This window comes from Trachymyrmex cornetzi, unplaced genomic scaffold (assembly GCF_001594075.2).
Source record: "Trachymyrmex cornetzi isolate Tcor2-1 unplaced genomic scaffold, Tcor1.1 scaffold11, whole genome shotgun sequence".
Taxonomy (NCBI): domain Eukaryota; kingdom Metazoa; phylum Arthropoda; class Insecta; order Hymenoptera; family Formicidae; genus Trachymyrmex; species Trachymyrmex cornetzi.
Window position 1 is genome coordinate 171,366 of NW_017295653.1, and position 17,118 is coordinate 188,483.

The following is a 17,118-nucleotide window of genomic DNA, read 5'->3' on the forward strand; positions in this document are numbered from 1 at the left end:
CCCCCCCCCCCCCCCCCATCAAAGTAGCATGAAACATTCCAGCGCAAAAACAATTTCTAAAACCATTTATTAAAAATTATCAGTAACAAATAACAAAAGTACTAGTTCCTATTTCTCAACTATATATTGTATAAATTAATAATGATACAATATTTACGTGTTATACACAAGAGAAAAATTGTAAAATTATATAAATAAGTCAAAAAATCTTATGTTTTTTACTAAAATAAAGTATTTTACGTAAAACATTATTCAATTTGCTGGAATGTTCTATACTATCTGAACACTCTAGCATTGTTCAATTTCAAAATATTTTTCTAATTTTAATTTTTTTTTTATCTTTCATACTACCATATACAAAATTTATCATATTTAAAAAATTAATATCTATTTTTATATAATGTTCCTTTACAATTGTTGACAATATTAAGTTTTAAAGAAAAATTATCTTTTCAAAAATTTCATGCTAAAATAATGTGTACTATATATAAATCTGTGTTATATTTTTTCAGTGCACTGTACTCAAGGCATGCGGTGAGGAGGTAGTAATCGCCGTCAAAAATAACACCTCCCTCGACAAATAATTGTGTTCAGCCCGATTACGACGACAGAGAAGCCCAACACATTCGAGCAAAAACCACCCGCTTAGCCAATCAATCAACACCTTTACTATTGGTCAAACAGGATAAAAACAACAATAATATAACCAAAAAATCTAGAGGAAGATGATGAAGAGAGTGGGAGAGCGAAAGAAAAAAAGAGAGAAAGAGAAAGAATGTCTGAGAGAGAGAAAGAAAATAGAAAATGAGAGAGTGAGAGAGAGAGAGAGAGAGTGAGAAGGGGGAGAAAGCAAAACGGGCTAGCAGTTCCATATAACAACAGCAACGCGCGAGAAACGACTTTTACCGAAATAATATATCCGCTTTACTTAATTATTTTATCCAACAATATTTAAATAAATCCGGGACAACAAAAACTAGGTATACGTACAGTTATATACACTTATACATATATACATACACATATACACATACAGATACATACAAATACACTTACACGTGTACCTAGTAATTACACACGCGTTGTTTGTTATATAAGAAAGTGGCGACACTTCAGCAGATAGTTGATTGGGAAATAAAAACTGAGAAAGCCTTGAGACACATCCTGGACCTTTTTTTTTTTAAAGAATAGAGAGAAAGAAATTATTTACAACAGCTTTGTAACTTATTACACTTATGTGTGTGAGTGAGAGAGAGAGAAAGAGTACATGAGAGAATGCGAGAGAGAAAATTGTTGGAGACCAATATGAAGAGGTCGTAGGAAAAGGACCTTGGAGTCCTTGAGCGCGCGCGCGGAACAATTTTTCATGGGATGCTAGCGATGCCCGACACGAAGCAGCTCACTTCAAGCATCTTTCCTGTAATGATCGATAAGACTGGAGTTTCGCTATATGGAATTTCTACAGAATGCTAAAGGTTTCTTTCTTTTTTATGGAAAGAACTCGAGTTCTCGAGATTTTTAGGTCTAATTATACTTATAAAAATCGAAGTTTATACGGTCTGAATATCTAAAAGGGTTAAGAACTTCAAAGTTCTACCTTTAGAGAATTAAAAAAATTTGCGGGTTTTAAACTAAAACATACAAAATATTTCAAGTCTTAAAAATTTGAGAATTTTACAATAAAAAAGTCTAGCATTCGAATTTCTAGAAAATCTTAGAAATTCGGAAAATCGATAAGATATGAAGTGCTTAATATTCACACATTTGAAAAAATTGATAGATTCCGAGAATGAGATTACATTCATGAATTTGGAATCTGAATTTAAATATCTTAAAATATTTAGATAGTGCAAGCATTTCGATATTTATCGTATTTTATTAAAAATCGCAAAATGCAGAGACTTTAAAATAGAAATAGTTTGTATGAGAAAATATGTTACGATTTTAAAAACGCTTAAAATGATATGAAAGAGTGTCGGGATACGATTTAGACCTTTAAATCCAGGAACATCGAGATCTTAAGAATCACACAAAATAATATTTCGCGCGCTTTGAGATGGCTGGTGCGGCGCGATACAATATCGCGTCACGTACAGAGACTGTAATTGGCTTATGCTCAGACTTTATTACATTTTGTTGTAATATCTCGTTTTAATAATAAACATTTTTCAGAACAGGTTACACAAACCGCCTTTAATCAATAAGATAATTTTTAATTAGACCATGTAACGTTAGAACAGAGATTATAATTAGATAAAGTGGGAGGAGGGCCGCGAATGGAAGATCCTTGTGTGAACTTGCAAAGTGTGCGTGAAGAGAATTTTCTTTCCTTACATCCTTTCCATCTCGTGACATCGTTTGTATAAAAGAAAAAAATTGTTCCGAAAGTGCAGTCTGAATGATTAGGAATAATTATAAGCAGATAATTAACTACAAGAGTGTAATCACAGTTATCATTGGAAGGTATACGTTTTTTCTCCCTTATGGAACTCTGTGACTTTGAATTTGCTCGATTTGGTGTCCTCGCGATAATTCGCATCCTATTTTTCTGTAAAAGAATTATCTCCAATATAACACAGCGTTCTAGATCTTCTTAAGTTTTTATTTTTTCTACGTTAAAACATTCAGATTGCTTCTGACTTGCTGCGAGAACTTTGCATCACCAAACCTCGTTAGGATCGTCGTTTTAAATATGCTCCTAGCGATTAAATGTCCTTCAACACTTAACGAAGTTCCTTTACATAACAAATAAATACGAAGACCCCAAATCGCTAAATATATGCATATATAAATTCCGATATATCTAACAATTATTATCCTTATATCCCTCCTAAGAGCTATATATCTTATAAGAGTTTATTTTTTAAATCTTTTTGTTCAAAAATGTTAAAAGGGTAACCGCGAAACAACGCGCCTTCCTTGATGACTTTGATTTGTGCGACGATATTAAAATCGAAAAACTTATCTATTATAATCGAAATAAACAAAATAACGTCTAATTAATTAATACTATAATCTATGTGTGCTATATTGGACCAGGCTCATAATTCTTTCGATTGTTAATTATAACCGAAAGAGAGAGAGAGAAGGTATCAATATACATATGAAAAAAATAATAGTATAGAAATACTGGAAGAAAATATTCACAGGAGCAATACGGTGATGTCTTTTTTAGTCCTTTCTTAGACTGACTCGCCCGCACACTGCCATCATTCGGTATTTGCAACAAAAAAAAATGTTAAATTACGTTATTAAGTTAATTCTTATGATAGTCTAATTACAGAAGAATTAAGTTATGGGTAATAATATCGGTGGTGTAAATCAAGTGTAAAAAAGAAGGCACTAACATAAAAAAATGCTTTTCTTTTCATTTATGTACTTACGAATTCTACGCGGTATTTTTTTTTTTGCGTCTCCATTACAAGAAATAATCTAATGCGCTCATGGATCATATATAGAATATGCGAGGTTCTCAATATGTATGATTGCGCAGCCGTTTACAAGGGTTCAAGGATTTATAGTACCAAGAGTCTTCGATATCCACGTCACCTCACGTACCAAGAATCAGGAGTTCAGAGGACGAGGATAAGAGAGGGCATAAAAATTATTCGCTTTTTTTTTTTTTTTTTTAAGACGCAAGATTCATGGTACTGGTGATCTTTGAGATCTTGATAACTTGTCAGTCCAAGGATCTGTAGTATCAAAGATCCGTGCATACTAGAACACACCGGAATATGTATACGGAATATGTTTAAGAAAAGCTCCGATAATAAAAATCCACGATATTGAGGATCTGCAGATTTCGAGGATCTATGGTACCAGCAGATTTTTGTACTCGTAAAATTTAATACAAACAAATAAAGTTTAATTTGAAAACTTTTATTTGCGCATTATATATGGATTCATTATTAACAAATGCAAAATGCAACCGCTCCTTTTGAACTTTTACGTAAATAAATCGTTTTATACTGTCCTTCAGAGAGGATTAGCTCTATGTCTCAGATTTAATATTAAATATAACGTAGGTAGGATTATCCTTCAACGTCCAAATATTACACAAATTTTGAGTTTTGCCACTTCCTCGAATCTAAATAATTTTGATATAAATGAAAATTTACAATTTCTATATGCACAATTTTCAAAAAGTTTCCATTTGCAAGGACAAATCTTTACAATGCAATATGATATACTTCTTTTTCAACGTTATGCAAACCGTTTTATATTATTTTCAGCGCTAAGTTACGCGCTTTTAAATTTAACCCTAAACAGTATAAGCGGAATATCAATACTTTCCAAACATTACAAAAATGTTATGAATTTATTATCGTTTTGCAATCATCTGTCAAACTTAATACAAATCAAAAGAGAGAATTGCTAAATGTATTTTTTTTTCGAGCTTTTACATAGTAAGCGTTAACTATATTATAATTCACTCTCTTTTGCATTTTACATTGTTCTTTATCTAATTTACCGTTCTAAAACGCGTTGCACCTTTCCCGCATATTTACAATAAACTCTATTTCATTCTAAATTAAACAAAGTATTTCATACTGTTTAGGTTTAATCAACGCGTTCATGATTGATTCATATCTCTTTAGGGCAACAAAGTACAGTAATAGGTATCATTTTCGATAATGTAGACAATGATTCGAAGAATTTTACGAGTTCTATAGATACGGTTTGACCTGGAAAAGGCCCAAGTCGTAGCATTTAAAATTCCCAAGAGTCCAACAAGATTTTAAGACTTATCGGATAAAGAACTCGAAGAACGCCGCAAAAAATTTCAGAACTTTTTAAAAATCCGAAGTTTCACGGATTCTAAAAATATAAAGACGCCTATGAAAATCGAAAGATCCCAAGCAAGATGAAAGGATCCAAAAATACCATAAAATCTATTCGTAATCGTAATCAAAACTTTCCGGCTCTTCGCAAGATCAATTGTTGGCATTTCGCCTCTGCAGTGCTGCTGCGAGATCTTGCCTGAGCGCGGCCTGCTGTCTTTGATCAGCCAAAGATTGCACCGACCGCAGCCCATTCACAATATCCTTCGTTTTGCCGAAGTAGATCTCATTTAACGTATTACGAATTTTATTCTCCATGTCTTCCACCATTCTACCAATGTTTGCGATATGAGGAGATGTTTCGCTGATCTGAGCGTCTTGTTCTACCTACAATTGTAAGCAAAACATAATTTTTTTGTAAATTATCTATTGAGATACAAGCAGAATTTTAAATGAGCCAACAAAGATGGAGCTCAAAGTTCGATATATAAGCGCTGTACTTACCTGACGCGTTAAACTGCCACCCAAATTCATTGTACCAGAGCCATGCTTGTTAGTCTGCAGCCATAAATGGAGCTCAAAGTTCGATATATAAGCGCTGTACTTACTTGACGCGTTAAACTGCCACCCAAATTCATTGTACCAGAGCCATGCTTGTTAGTCTGCAGCCATAGCATGGCTGTTGATGTGAGTTTATAGTGCGCAGTACGACCAGTCGATTTCTCTTGTACCTCTACTACATGTATCGAGTCCCAACATCCTTTGATCTTTTTAGAACCATCGCCAGCCTTTTTGATGAGAATTACCGCTGCAAATCCATGATCCAAGTCCCACAAGTACACCGACGAGACCCCACCTTCGAAATAGAGCTCTCGATACTGATCAAAGGCATGGTTGGCATCTATTTCCAGTTTCCTCAATCGCTCAGAAGGCATTGAGCCATCCTCTAGCGGTGGATCGTAGGTATTGCTCCAAGGAGATCTGTAAAACATATCATGTTTATATAATAACAAATTATCTTCTTTTCTTTTACCATCAAACCATCTAATCAATTCTAAGCCTAATATTTCATGCGTCATACAAAGTTTTTCAAACCTGTTGATTGACTGCAGGATAGAGAAATCCTGTCTTACAACTAATCGACAAACTTGAAAAGATGAAATGTCATTCTAAGCAAAATCATAAGACTCATAATTTGTTCTCATAAGACTTGTAAGAGCTAAAATTATAATTCTATGCGTACTGTAACACATATAATCATTTATAAACATTTATGATTTCTTTTAAATCTTATAGCTTGTAAGAAGTTGTCTGTAAAAATATTGCATAATATAAACATTCCGGTTTAAGTTTTTACAAGTCGTACGAGAAGAAGTTACGAGCTTTAAGATTCTGCTTAGAATTGACCCATAAGTGTCCACTTTGACGATACAAACCTGTATGAATCTCCGTCTCTATTGTAGTCACACAATAGATAGTCCTTGCCAGACTCCTTATCCTTGGCAATCTTTAACGGTTGGTCTACAGAGGACAGTAGATCCTCGCATAGCGAAGGAACCAAGTCGATCAGGTCGCTGAGGTTTTTTTCAATTTGTTGCGGAGGTAATCTCCGCATCAGGTCTAACGCACAGTCCATTTGCTGCTCTGTCTAAAACATATACATGTAATAAAAAAAATAGGAATACATACAGTTATAGGAGAATATACGATTCAGATTATTTACAACGCTGTTAATCGTCTTCTATTTTTCTTTCAAAAAGTACGATTCTGAGCGCGAGTGGAGGACGTCTTCGACGACAGGGAGGACGAAACTACTTTCTCAGTGTGTGTGGACAATTCCTGGGATTATTTATTTACAGGTGCACGCGTCAGACGTGACGGTAAACGATGGACGAAACATAAAGGCTGAATGTCTTACCATACTGTCGCAATTTAAATTGGTTATAGGCCGACGAACATCAAAATCTTATTGGCCGATGTCGACAATGAGATAAACGTAAAACGTATTTTTTATTAGCCACTACCTCGCTAGGATTGTCTCAAAAATAAACGAGACGAGCATTGAAAGGGTGTGTCGTGGTGCGAGCAGCGATTGGTTTGTCGCGCTCGTCACTGGTCGCTGGCCGCTGGCCTCCGAAAGGAGCGAGGTTAACTGTTCGCGTCGCAGGCTGGCCAAACTGAACGTTTCGCAGGCATCGATGGGCTTTAAAGTCGACGTTGTCGCGAGAACGGATTGGCTGGTGGAGCACATGAGAAACTTTGGACGGTGTGAGAAATTCCCATCAAGATTTTCCTCTCAATACGATCTCATGGAGCTCCTTATCGGTTTAAATAAAAAATAATTTCATGCATTTTATCTACCGTGTGCTGCAACTTAAAAGTTAAAGGAAAAAAGTGTTTCGTTTATCGCACGACTTTCGGACTTCCTTTCTACATCGCGTGAACAGGCCTTTATGCGTTACGTTTACACTTCACTCTCAGCGCACACAACTCTAAAAAAATCTATTTTCTTATCACAATCGTGAAGTGAATACCTCTAACACAGATAATTTTCTTCGACTTTACTCTTCTTCACCTTCTTCTAACTCCAGAGACGCACTTCTCGTTCTGTGCCCTTTAATTGTTATTATTTTCTTTGTACATTCGTGTGGATAAACCTTTACGCATTGCGTCCACATTCACTCCGTTCAGACACAATTATTTTAAAAAATCTGATTTTTTTTATTGGAATCATGAATTGAGAGCCTCTATCACAGACACGTATAATTTTCTCTGATTTTTTCCCCTTCTTTCTCTTCGCCTAATTCCAGAATTCCAGAAACGTGCTTCTCGTTCTGTGCCCTTTGTTATTTATCTTATTCATTGAATCACTTCAGTCGAGCTCCGATACTTAAAGCGAAGACTGCACGGCGAATCGCGCATGTGTGTGTATTCGTATATACGAATCTGCGCGGATCTGCGCGAATAATCCTGCAGTAATGATAGTGATCGTGCGTCTTATCGCGGGTGATCGTGGGTGACAGCGTGACTCACGAGTTAAATTCGGGCCCTCTCCTCCCCTTTCATATTCATGACCCTTGAATTTTCGTAAACAAACGAGAATGGGTGTTGGCCTCAAACCACTGGAGTTTACGGATTGTTTAACCGATAGTCCGTACTTCCGCGAGAATCTTCACTATCACGAGCGTGAATTGGAAAAAACCAGTCAGCAGATCAAACGGCTCGTTAAGGAGGTCAAAGATTTATTGCTGGCTGCTAAGAGTAAGTTCATGACGCGACGTTTTTTTTTTCCTCTACTCGGGCTATTGAAACATGTGTTTGTTGTAACAGCTGTTGCACATATAATTTACCTCCGTGCGTAATTAGTAAGTCAAGGCTTTTGCAATGTTCTTCCATGACAAAGTGAATTTAGAGATAACAATCTGCTTGTTTTATATTTTTCCTTCTCTATCAGAGATTGTAGAAAATAGTTTTCTATCAATGTAATCTAGTCTCTCCTTTGCTCGTTAAATTAGTTATAATAATGTTGTGCTGTTTTTTTTTTCTAGATTTGTCTAGAGCGCAAAGAGCCTTTTCCAAAACATTGCAAAACTTTAGTTTTGAATGCATCGGCGAGAGCCAAACTGAGGACGAGACTCATATATCTCAGAGTTTGAAAGAATTTGGCAAACTTATAGCATCCATAGAAGATGAGAGGGATCGCATGGTATGCAATGAATAAATTAGTTTGTAGAATATATTCATTGCATTTAATAGATCTTGATAGAACATTGTAATTTTAAAATGTTGATATATAAAAAAAATTAGTTTAAAGGAAATTCTCTTAGTATAGTAATGATGATGTCATATCTTAAAATAGCTTTCCTTTTTCTAGTTGGAACGAGCGTATGATCAGATTATATTACCTTTGGAGAATTTTAGGAAAGAACATATCGGTGGAGTTAAGGTAAAGCTGTTTAATGATTCTTTGTATCTATACAATTAATATTTACATATATGTATATATATATATATTTCCTATATATATACATATCTATATATGTATATATTTATTTCTATCTAAAATATTTCAAGCCAACAAAATATGTTTTATTTACTTGGTGTTTTGTAACCTTTCAGGATGGTAAAAAGAAATTCGAGAAACAGACGATTAAATTTTGTCAGAGTCAAGAGCGTTACTTGAATTTATCCACGAAAAAACAGGACAATGTTTTGCAAGAGGTATATTTAATGATCTATGAAGAATTAGGATTGTATATCATCAAGTAATTGACATTTTGTATGCATGTGTAATCTATAGGCTGACGCGACGTTGGAGATGGCTGAAAGACACTTCTCTCAAGCTAGTTTAGAATATGTGTTTTTACTGCAGGAAGTTCAGGAGCGGAAAAAGTTTGAATTTGTCGAAACGGTAATAGTTTAAACAAAAATTATTGCATGCAATAAAATTATTCTTTATTACGTACTTATGTTTTTTCTACATTAAACACATGTGCAAAATAAATTGCAGTCTAATATAATATAAAATGTTCCAGTTGTTGGGATTTATGTTTGGATGGCTGACATTCTATCATCAAGGTCATGAAGTCGCGAAAGATTTCAAACCCTACATGACAGAGCTACAATTAAAAATTCAGAAGGTTGGTAATGATTCCGGTAATGCGTTTTTAAATGCTTAAATACATTAAATTATATAGGAGAAAAAAGTATTTTATCTCTCTAGTCGCGCGATATACTTATTTCCTTGTTAATGCATTATTGCGAGTGATAATAACGTAGAAGCATTATTTTAATGACTTAATTTAGTGTTATCGCTGTATGTTTGTATGCAAGAACATTTTGTTGAAATATGCATCACTAACATGTAGATACATGTTTGCTCTATAGTATTTCTAATATTATTGATAATGAGAGTTCTCCTTTTCCAGTTTAAACCAAAATTACATATTGCATAAGTTAACAATTCATAATTTAGTAATTAATTGAAAAGTAATTTTAATAAAATTTAAAATATAGAATTCTGCAAATAACGCGTGCTATATAATTGCTAATAAAGTAAGTTTAACTTGTATTTATATTACATTAAAATGGAATGTATAGCAGAAAAATACATTATTAAATATTTACTATAATTTCCTTTTGGAATTGGTATAAGGATACGGGAAAACATAGCCATTGATAAATGAAATCTGTAACATTCGCGACTAAATTATTCTATAAAGTACCAATATAATAAGATTTATAACAGCATGAATAAGCGCTTACTAATTTTTATTTGTGTGTGTGCGCGTGTGTTTCACAAGACTAGAGAGAATTTCCTTGCTACCCGGGATAAAACTGAATCACTTATGAATAAAATGAAGGACATGAAAAAGGTATGTTACCATAGTAATTTTTGTATTTTTTCTCTTAATTACTTAGTAAAAATTAGATATATAGAAACACGTTATTTTGTAGTTTTATTCTGTCATTTTAAGTGCAAGTATTAAAAATTAAGCATTGAATATTGACCGTTATTTATTAGTAATTATGGATTTTTTAAGTGCTTTCTACATTCATCCATATCATCTTTTTTTTCTTAGTCCGCTGTAGAAAGTGGTCTCAACAAATTACACTCGCGCGAAGGATATTTATTCCTAATGGAGAAAAGTAAGTTCATTGTAGTATAAAAAAGTTCTTTGGTGAAAACTGATTATTTAGTGAGTCTTAATATAAATATCTTATAAATACTATATTATGAATGTCACTGACTATGTGCACTACAAAGAAACATGTTTGCAGAAGCATTTGGTACAACATGGACAAAACAGTATTGCACATATCAAAAGGATAGGAAAGAATTCACTATGATCCCTTATAATCAACTCACGGGAAAATTTGTAAGTGAAGTGGAAACTTAATTATTAATATGTATAATATGTGTTATTAAGAATCTTCAGAATGATTTCTCAATATTTTATTTTTATAGAGTGGTAAGGAAACCCTTACACTGTGGTCTTGTATACGACGAACATCGGACACTATCGAAAAAAGATTTTGCTTTGACATCACTGCCATAGATAAGTACGTTGAATTTGTATGTTTAACATATAATTATTTTATTTTACCATGAATGAAAAATGATTAAAGAAGCCTCTCTGCTGTTTTTCCAGACCTAGTGTAATATATACATTCCAAGCGCTTTCCGAAGAGGATAGGAAGTTATGGATGGATGCTATGGATGGGAAGGAACCTGTGAGAATCTTTGTACATTTCAATGATATTCAAATGGTCGCTTTTACTACTTTTCTATCTTTCATAAACGAAATTGCGTGTAACAATCATGTAATCATTTTCCAGACCTGTCCACGATTAGGTTCTTCCACGAGACCTGAAGATATGACATTGGCTGAAACTGGTTTTACGTTCGTATCGAAATGTATTGCGGCACTCGAAGATAGAGGTGATACAATTGACTTTTTCCTCAGTTAATCGAGCTTTCTATCCATCTAAAATATCATTGATAATATCATTAATTTATTAATTTTAAATAATTGTCGACAGGACTAGAAGAACAAGGTTTATACAGAGTGGTCGGAGTTGCTTCTAAAGTAAATAAACTTTTAACAATGGGTCTCGATAAGAGGAAAGTGGATAAGCTCAGCTTAAGCGATCGTTTTGAATGGGAGAGTAAAACTATTACCAGTGCACTCAAAACTTACCTGAGAACATTGTCCGAGCCATTAATGACTTTCCGATACTACAATAGCTTCATTACAGCTGCGAGTGCGTATAGGTATTCTTGATAATATATTGTTTTATTTTATTTTTGCTATTGTATCTATTCTCGGAGATTAAAAAGATTCCACGATAGATCTGCTTTTTTCCTTCTATCTCTCCGTTTTTCTCAAACACTTCAGTTCGCCCTCCCTATTATTATTTTCAACATTCTTTCTGTATAAAACTAAAGTTTTATTGTAATTTTTACATTATGGTATTTAACAGAACAGGAAATGAAGGAAACTCGGATAAATGATATACACAACCTCGTTTATCGATTGCCTAAACCCAATTTCAATATGCTGATTCTTCTTATTACTCATCTTTGCAGGTAAGAAATATTATTAATTTATAGAATTTTTTTAGCGCTTATTTACTATATACTTCTAAGTTTTACTTGTTTATCTCAACTCGAAGATTTAATATAAAAAAAAATATTTTACTTTTGTTATATTTTATTTAAACTTGAATAAAATTTTCAGCGTGGCAAAAAAAAGTGATAAAAATCTGATGACTGTGGGGAACTTGGCGGTGTGTTTTGGTCCGACTTTATTACGACCAGAAGAAGAAACAGTAGCTTCTATAATGGACATTAAATTTTACAATATTGTTGTTGAAATATTGATTGAGAATTATGAAAGAATAGTAGCTGGACCACCCCAAGATTCTTTGCAGCGCGCAGTAGCAGCGCAGTCCACGCTACAAGCCACTGTTATCCCAAGTAAATCGCAATGCATTAAAATGGAAGAAGGTCCAACTTCCTCGGGTAATGGAACGGCATTTTTAAGATATCCGCTACACACAGCGGTACATACAACAGTTACACCCGCGTCATCACACGCGCACGTAAGTTTGTAGCATTGTCTTTTCTTTCATCGTTACGTATATTCAGTATATATATTTATATATTATCTATATAGCTCGTTACAAGAGCTTACTACGACGGCCAGCCTTTAACTGTTAATAAGTCGCCCACTATTGATGAGAGAAATAATGGAGATTATGATCGAGAAGATCTTGATAGCACAGGTCATCGTATACCGTCGTACTTGGATAGTCGCGGCGGTGGTACCAGCAGCGGTCGCATAAAATTGACTAACGCGAATCTTATGTATCATTCAACTGACAAAGGTCTTATTCTTTTTTCTTATATTCTTTCACAATAATTTCTAGTACCTGTCGATATTTCTTCTGAACGAAAATGTTATTATTTCAGTTCTAAGTGGTGGCAACACGAGTAGTTCGAGCGAATCAATAGCCTCGGATCCTCATCCCTTTACAGGCGAATTACCAATAAAGCAAAAACGTGGCACCATGATATCCGTGCACTATCCCACGGCTTATCCTCAGCGTAGCAATTCGTCATCGATATGTCCGTAAGATATCCCAATTCTTTCATTGGCAAAATCTACTTTTTTATTCAATAAATATTTTTTATTATCATGATCTTATACATAATTACAGCATCAACACTTCACCCGGTAGTGGACGTTCGAGTCCTGGTCAAATTCCAGGAATTTGGTAAATATTCTATACATAAGATTTAGGAAGATTGAGACTCTAAGTTTGTATAAATTCTCAGGAGAGTGCGAACCTTATATGCGTGTATGGCGGAAAACGATGGCGAATTATCATTTGAACCAAATCAAATTATCACAAATGGTAAGAGCGACACGAAAGTATTGATTTTTATAGAGATTTGAAAGAGGCATGTAACAAAATGTATTATTACAGTTAAGGCCTCTTTGGAGCCAGGTTGGCTGGAAGGTACATTAAATGGTAAAACGGGTTTAGTGCCGAAGAATTATGTGGAGCAACTGCCCTAAGTACTGTGAAGGAAAAGAAAACCAAAGAGCGTCTGAGAAAATGTAGGCAATTTTATCATTACAAAACAAATTTACAAATATTCTTTTAGATAATATCACTGAGACGGAAGCAAATTTATGAAAGCTATATTATACAAGACCAGCCATGTTTTGAGCGTTCATATCAATTTTGTTTGGCTACACACTGCTTAGTCAATTATATATATTATAAATATTATAAATATAAATATATATATATATGTGTACGTATTCTTATGTAAACACTATTTATTAGAAGCATTTTATTCTATGTGTATCTAAATTGTATATAATGACTTACGAATGGTATACATGTGCATAAGGACCATATAGAATTAATATTTCTATATGTATTTGAATACATTTATAATAAATAAAAGACATTCCCATGCAACATAATGTATATGGAGATTCCATACAGCTTGTAGGAAATTTGAAAGGTAATAACCATTCGTTTTATAGTATTGTATTATAATTATAATAAAATATATAATGCCATATTGAGAAAATACTGATTATCTTGGAAAATTTTATAAACCTATACATAAAATATGTTATTTAATTATCATAGTATCGATATCAGAAAATGTGAAACGCAACTCGTATAAAACGAAATGCGGTTACGCTTGAAAGACTGGATTTGAAGAACTAAACTCAATTTCAACATTATAATGGAAGTATAAATGCATGCATATGTAAATAGATATATTTTACCACAATGTTGATTCCTGTGAAATGATATGCATAGTTCATATAGTTGGTCAATCAGTAATATTATAAATGTCTATGTCTAGACATTTAGTAAAAAAAGATAGTAAACGTACATGTAACACAATTGTAACTCTGTCAATAACGAATTAAGAAAAAACAATCATTACAATCTCACAGAGTTTAAACTTTAGTATTCATACTTTAGTACTCTCATACTAATTTGTTTTTTTAACTCAACTTATATTGATTCCAAGTTTTATTTAATAATAAAATCATAACACGATAAATATAATATATAAATGCAAACGAATATTACCTTATTTATATACATGATAGCATATATATATATATTAAATATATATTTTTTATTTAACAAAATTTTTATTTGAGCGTTATTAATTTTTACGTTATGTTAAATTCTCTTTTGGAAGTATTACAATATCCAGTAAACTCCAATTAACACAGTAACATAAAATCAATATTATAATTTTACACTTAATGTAACTGTTATGTACAACATGTGATGCATTTTACATTTATATTGTCGAGTGTGAAATTATAATATTGATTATACGTTATTGTTAATTGGTAGTTTACTAGATCTGTATTGTTGTAGAAATTTGACGTTTAGTTTTGATTATTATCCAAATGTGTCATGTAAATTTCTATAGCTAAACGTCCTGCTCTTAATGCATTCTTCTCTGCGCAATTCCATAGTGAGCTCATAAATACAGTGTAGCATAATAATGCAGTCAGAAGAATACATACTATATTCAAACCAATATCTGCAGCTAAAGATATGTTCATGCAATTTAGCCAAATGATCCAAATTAATGGAATGATTAGCATGCAGGTTGACAATGTATACCAAAAACGTTGGCGTTGTACACTTTTCAATGCTTCTTCGCAAATTTCTACTGCTTCTTTCAGGGAATCGATAATATTTAGATCTTTCGCATCATGTTTATCTGCACAAACAAATATATAAATCTAAACTATTAATTGAAGAAATAAATAAAAAAAATAGATAAATGTTTATGTATGTGCATAATACATGTGGAATATTTAAATACATCGCTTACCATTAGTGAATTTAAGTGTAGCCATCACAGCTTCATGGTCGGAATAACTAAAATTCTTATATGGCACACGATTTGGCAAGGGATGTCCAAAATTTGTAACTTCAACCTACAAGTTTTAATGTATTATTATACATCGTATTATAATATTTTCACATTAGTTGCATTAATCCTTTACCTTCACAATCTTCGAACCTAAATACATGATGTGATCTATACGCTTTCCATCTGGTTGCGTTCGAGCAAGTTTTGAGCTGGTGTAACTATTATTGGCACATTCGTTGGTCCCTATGTGGTTCTGACTATCAGGACACGTATCGGTTAAACCAGAAACACCACGTATAATTCTGTAAGCTAAGTCTTGAGGCTCTGTATTAAGATCGCCCGCAAATATGACAGCATCCACGCCGCCACTCGTCATCTTTACAAATTGAGCAGTATCAAACGCTTGTAGCACTCTGTGAGCCATGTACTCGTCATTCTCGCGATTATATTCCGCGTGTAACTGCAAAATAAAAACAGTGAACGTTTAATATCCTTTAAAAGTCATCATAAATTGTCTAATTATACATTACATTATTTATAACACATAAAAGGATATTTTATACATGATTAAATAGCAACGAAAAAGTTTATTAGATGAACATACGTGTGTGATATAAACATTGATATACATGTTAAACACTTTTATTTTGCACAGCCCAACTCCTTTGCCACCGAACCAGTCTCCATGGTGTATCTTATGAACATAACCATTTAAAGGCCATTTGTGAAACATAACATCATGAATGGGATATCTTGACAAAATACATATTCCTGATCCCAAGACTCCACTATGCAAGAAATGTAAGATTACAATTATTTAGTAAACAATTCAAATTGGTCTGGATGACAGAGATGACGTACAACTATACCTGTGAAAATAATGCGAGTGGGGAAGCACTTCCTGTGCTTTTGTTTTTATCTGATTAAAATCATCGATAGACCAAACTTCTTGCAAACAGATTATATCGTATTCCCTACTGATACATCTTTCTGCGATAGCGGACATACGTTCATTCTTATTTCTTGACACATATGGTATACCCCTACCAAAACAGAAGCAACAGAATATGAATTAAAATTCACCCTTTAGGCTCCTATTCTACAATTCTTAATGACAGTTATGATATTGTTATAGTATTGTTGCAAGAGTTTTATACATGATAAAAATATGTAATAACAATATGTAATTCGACACTATCGTCAAGAATTATAAAATAAGAGCCTTGGGAATGCGTTTTATAAAATAAGTAAAAATTTCATCAGAATATGCTTACCAACAATTCAATGTCAAAACGTTCACCGATATTTCGTTCGTCATAGTTCTTGTCTCAACAGTACCGTCCTGTAGAAGAGCACAACACGGTGATTAGATTGTTATGGAATGACACTGGCCGTGACTTCCTTCGAGTTTCATGCCTTATTTTGACAGCGACTGACGGCACAAATAAGATAACTGGGAGATATAAAAAAAAAATAGAAAAACAACAATAAAGAACTTATTTCTCCGAATGATTTATTTCACATATTTTCTTCTTGTCTGTGAGTTAAAATTATTTAGTAAGCCCTTGTCGATGTGTATCCACGTATGCAAATGTACATACATCCCTTATCAGTGAATCTCCATTCTCCTCGTTACGAACAGTGACAGATCGACAGAGCTATTGTCATTTCTTTGTAATGCACACTACAGTGCAGTGACTGCACCAAATACATTCCTGAGATCTGTTTTCTGTAGCTAAACTAGTGTACACTTTTGGAACTTAAAGTGAGAAAAGTGTGTGCTTGATATTTGTTGAAAACGAGAAAAAGAATTGTAACAGTGCAGTTTAATGCAAAAAACAGAAAATAGAGTGGAAAAACAGAAAGTTTGTAGTGGTGAATTTGGAGTGAATACTGCAC

At 33.3% G+C, this 17,118-nt stretch overlaps 4 protein-coding genes across 10 annotated transcripts in view; 2 read left to right on the forward strand and 2 right to left on the reverse strand.

Moving 5' to 3' along the window:
* eEF5 (eukaryotic translation elongation factor 5) overlaps positions 1-1,945 on the forward strand; it is a 4,907-nt gene extending 2,962 nt beyond the window's left edge. For all 3 annotated transcript variants that reach the window (XM_018509792.1, XM_018509807.1, XM_018509798.1), the window contains exon 4: positions 513-1,945. In XM_018509792.1, the coding sequence (XP_018365294.1) occupies positions 513-584 (72 nt within the window). In that variant the 3' untranslated portion in view covers positions 585-1,945. The remainder of the gene's footprint in view (positions 1-512) is intronic.
* A 1,667-nt stretch (positions 1,946-3,612) lies between these two features.
* Positions 3,613-7,681, reverse strand: cpb (F-actin-capping protein subunit beta). 3 transcript variants are annotated; one of them, XM_018509771.1, is made up of 5 exons: positions 6,700-7,081; positions 6,505-6,620; positions 6,218-6,429; positions 5,390-5,762; positions 3,613-5,168 (listed from the first exon to the last, which is right to left on the reverse strand). In XM_018509771.1, exons 3-5 carry the CDS (start codon positions 6,415-6,417, stop codon positions 4,935-4,937), a joined length of 807 nt encoding a protein of 268 aa, XP_018365273.1. In that variant the 5' UTR covers positions 6,418-6,429; positions 6,505-6,620; positions 6,700-7,081; the 3' UTR covers positions 3,613-4,934. The 3 variants fall into 3 exon arrangements, with proteins under 3 accessions (XP_018365273.1, XP_018365282.1, XP_018365262.1); XM_018509780.1 differs by lacking the exons at positions 6,505-6,620; positions 6,700-7,081 and adding an exon at positions 7,316-7,681; XM_018509760.1 differs by lacking the exon at positions 6,505-6,620 and having other exon boundaries at positions 6,700-7,078.
* Positions 7,682-7,728: 47 nt separating this feature from the next.
* On the forward strand, positions 7,729-13,545 carry Graf (GTPase regulator associated with FAK). 3 transcript variants are annotated; one of them, XM_018509818.1, is made up of 20 exons: positions 7,729-8,042; positions 8,330-8,487; positions 8,656-8,727; positions 8,901-9,002; positions 9,082-9,192; positions 9,317-9,421; positions 10,085-10,156; positions 10,364-10,430; positions 10,563-10,660; positions 10,750-10,844; positions 10,934-11,051; positions 11,121-11,223; positions 11,325-11,546; positions 11,766-11,871; positions 12,023-12,386; positions 12,461-12,671; positions 12,757-12,916; positions 13,005-13,061; positions 13,123-13,202; positions 13,275-13,545. In XM_018509818.1, the coding sequence occupies exons 1-20, from the start codon at positions 7,883-7,885 to the stop codon at positions 13,364-13,366; spliced, it is 2,553 nt and encodes an 850-aa protein (XP_018365320.1). In that variant the 5' UTR covers positions 7,729-7,882; the 3' UTR covers positions 13,367-13,545. The 3 variants fall into 3 exon arrangements, with proteins under 3 accessions (XP_018365320.1, XP_018365325.1, XP_018365331.1); XM_018509823.1 differs by having other exon boundaries at positions 10,934-11,015; XM_018509829.1 differs by lacking the exon at positions 10,085-10,156.
* A 1,101-nt stretch (positions 13,546-14,646) lies between these two features.
* nSMase (neutral sphingomyelinase) lies at positions 14,647-16,944 on the reverse strand. The gene is made up of 7 exons (XM_018509263.1): positions 16,821-16,944; positions 16,494-16,561; positions 16,089-16,262; positions 15,824-16,007; positions 15,353-15,679; positions 15,178-15,283; positions 14,647-15,063 (listed from the first exon to the last, which is right to left on the reverse strand). Exons 2-7 carry the CDS (start codon positions 16,535-16,537, stop codon positions 14,723-14,725), a joined length of 1,176 nt encoding a protein of 391 aa, XP_018364765.1. The 5' UTR covers positions 16,538-16,561; positions 16,821-16,944; the 3' UTR covers positions 14,647-14,722.
* Between the last annotated feature and the right edge of the window lie 174 nt (positions 16,945-17,118).